General features: G+C 55.3%; 1 protein-coding gene across 1 annotated transcript in view; it reads left to right on the forward strand.

Moving 5' to 3' along the window:
* EPHB2 (EPH receptor B2) overlaps nt 1-1,625 on the forward strand; it is a 187,032-nt gene extending 185,407 nt beyond the window's left edge. Inside the window, 3 exon segments of the mRNA XM_064363439.1 lie at nt 433-535; nt 626-739; nt 742-1,625. Of these exon segments, the coding sequence (XP_064219509.1) occupies nt 433-535; nt 626-739; nt 742-1,068 (544 nt within the window). The 3' untranslated portion in view covers nt 1,069-1,625.
* Nucleotides 1,626-6,000: the final 4,375 nt, after the last annotated feature.

Here is a 6,000-nt window from a genome sequence, read left to right on the forward strand (position 1 = left end):
AAGACGGCCAACTTTGGAGTCATCTGTGGACTGATACCCAGGTCTGCCTGCCACCTACAAGCTGTGTGACCTGGGGCAAATCATAGCACCTCCCTCAGCCTGTTTTCTCACCTGCGGACTGGAGGTTGGTAGGAAGGGTGAGGGAGATATCAAGGAAGTGGGTGCTTAGACAATGCAAGCTGGCTTCCCTTCCCCATAGCAGGGGAGAGAAGGGTGCCTCAGCGCCCTGATTCCTACCCAAGTACTCTTCCACCTCGCTCCATAGTCACACCCTCCAGCTGTGGCTGCCTGCCTGCTCCCCACTCCCCACTCCCCAGGACTCCGTGCTTTGCCATCTTCCCCACCCCCCCAACCAGGCCCAGGCAGCTCTCTCCCAGGCACAGAGCCCCTCCATCCACACATTTCCCTAACCCACGTGCTTCTCTCCCAAAGGGACATTCTCCGGGTTGGGGTCACTTTGGCTGGCCACCAGAAAAAAATCCTGAACAGTATCCAGGTGATGCGGGCGCAGATGAACCAGATTCAGTCTGTGGAGGTTTGACATTCACCTGCCTCAGCTCACTTCCTCCAAGCCCCACCCCCTCCACCCCACGCGCCGGCCCTCCTGGTGCTCCATCCACTGCAGGGCCAGCCACCCGCCAGGAGGCCACAGGCCACAGGAAGAATCAAGCAGCGCCAGCCACGAGACGTCACCAAGAACACATGCAACTCAAACCACAGAAAAAAAAAAGGGAATGGGAAAAAAAGAAACCAGATCCTGGGAGGGGGCGGGAAATACAAGGAATATTTTTTAAAGAAGATTCTCATAAGGAAAGCAATGACTGCTCTGGGGGGTACAAAAGGGCTTGGGAGATTCATGCGATGTGTCCAATCGGAGACCAAAAGCAGTTTCTCTTCCACTCCCTCTGGGAAGGTGACCTGACCAGAGCCAAGAAACACTTTCAGAAAAACAAATGTGAAGGGGAGAGACAGGGGCCACCCTTGGCTCCTGTCCCTGCTGCTCCTCTAGGCCTCACTCAACAACCAAGCGCCCAGTGGACGGGACAGATGGACAGGCAGCCACCCTGAGAACCCCTCTGGGAAAATCTATTCCCGCCACTGCTGGGCAAACAGAAGAATTTTTCTGTCTTTGGAGACTATTTTAGAAACTCCAAAGAAAGACACTGTTTCTCCTGTGGGCTCACGAGGCTGAAAGGGGCTTTTGTCCTCCTGGGTCAGAGAGAACCTGGGGACACCAGAAAAGTCAGCCTTCCTGAGGATGGCCGTCCCCGGGTCTGCAGCTCCAGGTACATATCATGTGCACAGCCCAGCGGCCCGACTCGCCTGGGTGCCTGCTCCCACCAGCCCCCACCTCGAGGACTGATGCTGCAGTGACTGCCGTCAGCTCCAACTGCCGCTGAGAAGGGTTGGTCCTGCATCTGGGTTTGTTTACAGCAATTAGTGGACTCGGGGGTATTTTGGTCAGGGTGGTTTTGGTTTAGGGGGTTTGTTTGTTGGGTTGTTTTTTTTTTATGACAATGAAGTGACACTTTGACATTTCCTACCTTTTGGGGACTTGATCCTTCTCCAGAAAGAAGGTGCTTTCTGCTTACTGACTTAGGCAATACACCAAGGGCGAGATTTTATATGCACATTTCTGGATTTTTTATACGGTTTTCATTGACACTCTTCCCTCCTCCCACCTGCCACCAGGCCTCACCAAAGCCAACTGCCATGGGGCCATCTGGGCCATTCAGAGACTGGAGTGAGATTTGGGTGTGGAGGGGGAGGCGCCAAGGTGGAGGAGCCTCCCGCTCCAGGACTGTGGATGAAAGTGACAGATTGAGGAGGAAGTGGGCTCTGAGGCTGCAGGGCTGGAAGTCCTTGCCCACTTCCCACTCTCCTGCCACAATCTGTCTAGTACTTCCCAGGCATACAGGCCCCTTTGAGGCTCCCGAGTCCCCTCAGATGGCCAAAACCCAGTTTTGCCTCTGGGAGCCTAAACCAGGCCGCATGGGAGGCCGGGACCCGGATCGTTCACTGTGATACCCTGCCCTCCAGAGGGTGCGCTCAGAGACGCGGGCAAGCATGCTCCTTCCCTTCCCTGGAGAGAAAGTGTGTGATTTCTCTCCCACCTCCTTCCCCCTGCCAGACCTTTGCTGGGCCTGAAGGTCATGGCCATGGGGAAGCCCTCAGCCTAGGGATGTGGTCACAGACTCCCTCCTGTGAGCCAACGCAGGCACCTGAGCAGAGCAATCAGTTAGTGAATTGAATGGAAATAAACACTTTAGTTATAACATGACCCCTGTTCTCTGTAAGTTCCAAGGGAGACCCTGGCACTCTTGGGACTTGCCATGTGACCCAGGTGCCAAGGGTTGCTATTCTAATCAGCCCTTCCTCCCTCGGGCTTCTAGAAAGCCCAGGGCAGAGAATACACATGGAGAATGACAGCTCTACGTGGCCTTTCTGGCTCTGGCTTATCAAAAGCACAGGCAACAAAGGAAGTGAGTTGGAAGTGGCTCAGAACTTAGCATTTGATGCCCTGGGAATCAGGGTGAGCCCCTGCAGGTACATCAGGAGTAGATCATTGACGGCGGTGCACTTAGAAGAGGGTCCACGTGTCAGTTCAACTGCAACAGTGGGAATGTGAGGGTCTTAGAGTGCCCATGGACCCCTAGGCAGAGCCACAGGTATGACCACCTTATCCAAGCCAACTCTGGTTTTCTCTGTGCAAATGAGCTCCTGCTCACATTAAAATCAGAATTCTGCATGTGACAGGAGGAGGCAGGGAGATGGATGTGCCGTGGAAATCAGGTCTGGCTGAGGAGGGGGAGCCATGGAGGCCACCTCTCGGGACCTTTCCCAGATCCAAGGAGATGGCCAGTGGGAAAGATTCGGGCCACAGGCAGCCAGCTAGCAGCACCACAGTCAGAGCAAGCATCCAGCACAGCCCAGCCTGTCGTCTGTCGCTCACCTGTTCCGGGAGCCTGAGCTGTAAAGGGAAAGGAAGGGATTACAGAGAAGTGTGGGCCCCCGGGGGGACAGCAGGGTGAGCCACAGGGAAAGCACTGGCAGGTTTCCTGCAAACTGGCCGGCAGTGGCCCACTGGCCTTCACTTTGTGCCCCAAAAGTGCCCCGCGCGGGTGGCAGCTGTCTCAGCACACAAGGTCACCTTCTGGCAGGAGCTGCCCTGATGCTCTTTAGATTAGCTGTTTCTCCAGCCCACCCCACACTGCTCTGGGGCCCCACATGGGGCTGGCAGTCAGTGCCTCCTGTCAGATGGCTTCCTGTCCTAAGCGGCTGGGCTGGTGACCGCTAGCCAGCACGTCTGCCCCTCCACCCTCCAGGGCCAAGTTCCTCAGTGGCCATGGCCCCTGCACGCCTGCTTCCCAGGGCACAGGTGCTACAGACCTCTGTGTCTCCACTTCAGGGTAACAAACAGATGTCGCTGTGACTGTCCCAGGGGTTCAGGCGCTGCTCGCATCTCTTCCACCTCCACCCATCCACCCCACCCACCACTGGGGCAGTCCCCCCGCCCCAACCTCTTGCTTGCTGCTCAGCGGGGAGTGGCAGGCCGTGCTGCCAAGCGCCTTCCACTTACGCCACCCGCTTGCCCAGGCGCACAGCTCTGAGCCACCCGCTGCCTGGTTACTAATCCTTTCCTGGCTCAACCTCCCCAAGTGCCAGCCCCCGCCTGCCCAGTAGTGTTAGGGGAGTTTCCGGCTGTTCTGCACACAGTTGGTACTGGAGGAAAGAAAGCTGCCTTGTAAATACAAGCCAGGGCACTGTGGAAATGGGGACCAGCTGCTCTGAGAGGGGCCAGGCTGGGTAGGAGAGAGCCATGCTACCCACCCCACCCCTACTGCTCCAAATCCCCCAAAATGGATCATTGTTGGTGCTCAGCAGTCCTCTCCCTGGGGGATGATACTCAAAATATCAACTGGGAAGATGTGGGCAGACCAATCAGAATAGATAATGGCTGAGTGCTGGACCAGAGGCCTCAGAGCCGGGACCCGGTGGCGGGGCAGTGGGAGACACTGAAGGGACTCAGGGCTGTGGCAGTTTACTAACCGGCAGTGCCTGTTACTCAGATGGCATCAGCTGAACTCTCCCCCATCATTTCCAATTGGTCCCCACCCTGCCACCATCTAGGGGCTTCTCTGCCACCACCTTGTGAGCAGTCGCTAGCCTCATACTTCTCTCCCTTCAGGGGCTCATATCCAGAAGGCTGGGAGCTCCCACCCTGCCCAGTTATTCCTCCTGCCTGGCTGAAGCACAGGAAGGACCCAGGCCCCAGACCACCACCCACCCCAGGGCTAGGCCCAGGGCCACTCCTGGCTCTCTCCAGGACCCCTGTAGTTTGAAGATGGTACCGAAGGCTGGAAGACTCTTGCTAGGGAAGATCACGTAAATGCATTCAAAAGACAGGATACCACATGATGCTAGGGCAGGTGTGTCCCAACCCCAGGGTAGCAGCCTGCTCCTGTCACTAGGGACATGGATCTGGGGAGGCACTTCCCCTCACTGAGCCATCTATAAAATGAGAGCATTGGAGTGGGTGAGGCAGGCTGTGCAAGACACTTATACATCTTAGTCCCATGAGGAGGGAGTATTCCCCCTGCATATTTGTGGGGGAAACTGAGGCTCAGAGAGATGAAGTACTTTGCTCAGGATTACATAGCCTGAAGGGGCAGAGCAAGGCCATGAACTTTGCTTTCTCTGCTTCTGATGCCTCCTCTACCATGCTCAATTAGATGACAAGAAACAGTTGACGTCTGACGTGGGCCAGTAAGAGAAGAGAAAGCTCATGTAGGCTGGGGCTGTCAGGGAGGGCTTCATGAAGGAGGCTGTCTTGAAAATGACAGAGGTCAAGAGAAAGGTCATTCCAAGATGCAGCTGCCAGAATGGTCCAACATAGTGAGGAGTTGCGTCTGGATGGACCAGTAGAATGGGGGAAGTGAGGGTTGACATAAGGGGAGATTGAGGCAGTTTAGGCATGATACACAGTCCAGCCACAGCAGATTCTTGAGCAGGAGAGTAGCAGGGTGAGCACCAGGTACTAGGAAGAAGCACCAGTTCAGCCATCAGATGGGGCAGGATGCCTCCCAGCTACTCCTCTCCCCGAGAAGGAAGAGCCCCCGGTCTCATTTATTCTGGAAGAAGCCAGGGTCTGCTGCATCAGTTTCCATCCTCACTGACGCAGATAATCCAAAGAGTCACTTCAGCTGCTTGAAACAGCAGGGTTGGGTCTTATGCTACCTGATTCTTAATTCAGCTGATATCTACCCCATTTCCTCCAGGCTTCTCTAGAGGTGGCAGGGGTGAGGTGAGGAGATAGCTGCCAGGCACCGAGGGAGCTGAGCCTGGCGGGGGCAGGTGTGCAGGTGAGCATGAGAAACTCCTCAGGAAACCCATCCCTGCCCTGATCACCCTAGCCCTGGAGAGATCACCCACATGTGCTGGAATGGGTCTGGGGTCCTGTCTTTTCCAATAGTGTGTTATCCTGGGGAAACCCAGAGGGAAGTTCAGGGAGCCCCACTGTGCTGTGTGATGCTACACACGCATGTGAATGCACCACCAGGCGGCTTTGACCCAGCCTTCTGCAAAATGGCTTCTGCCATCAAACTTAGGGTGGATATGGCCTTGCAGCTGCCAGTTTTTCCTTCAGAGAAACCAAGGTCAGAGTGTTGGTTGCAGAAAAGGACTTGGCCTTTGTCACATAACAGGAAAGAGAGTGGGCTCAGGGCACACCCCCTCGAAAGCTAATCTCAGGAGGTTGAAGCCACAGGGATTGCAATAATCACTGAATGCTTACCATATGCCAGGTGCCAAAGCATTATCCTCTCCACTTTACAAGTGAGGAAACTGATTCCCAGAGATGATTCCCAGAAGATTCCAACCAGGCCATCTGCCTGCAGTCCTTCCTTCCCACCTCCCGGAATTTCTCAAAATGTATGCCATCACCCACCTGTATCAGAATCTCCCGGGCTATTTATTGTTTAACATGCAGATTCCTGGGCT

The sequence above is a fragment of the Aotus nancymaae genome, unplaced genomic scaffold, assembly GCF_030222135.1.
Source record: "Aotus nancymaae isolate 86718 unplaced genomic scaffold, 86718_ANA_hifiasm-v0.15.2.pri h1tg000053l, whole genome shotgun sequence".
NCBI lineage: Eukaryota > Metazoa > Chordata > Mammalia > Primates > Aotidae > Aotus > Aotus nancymaae.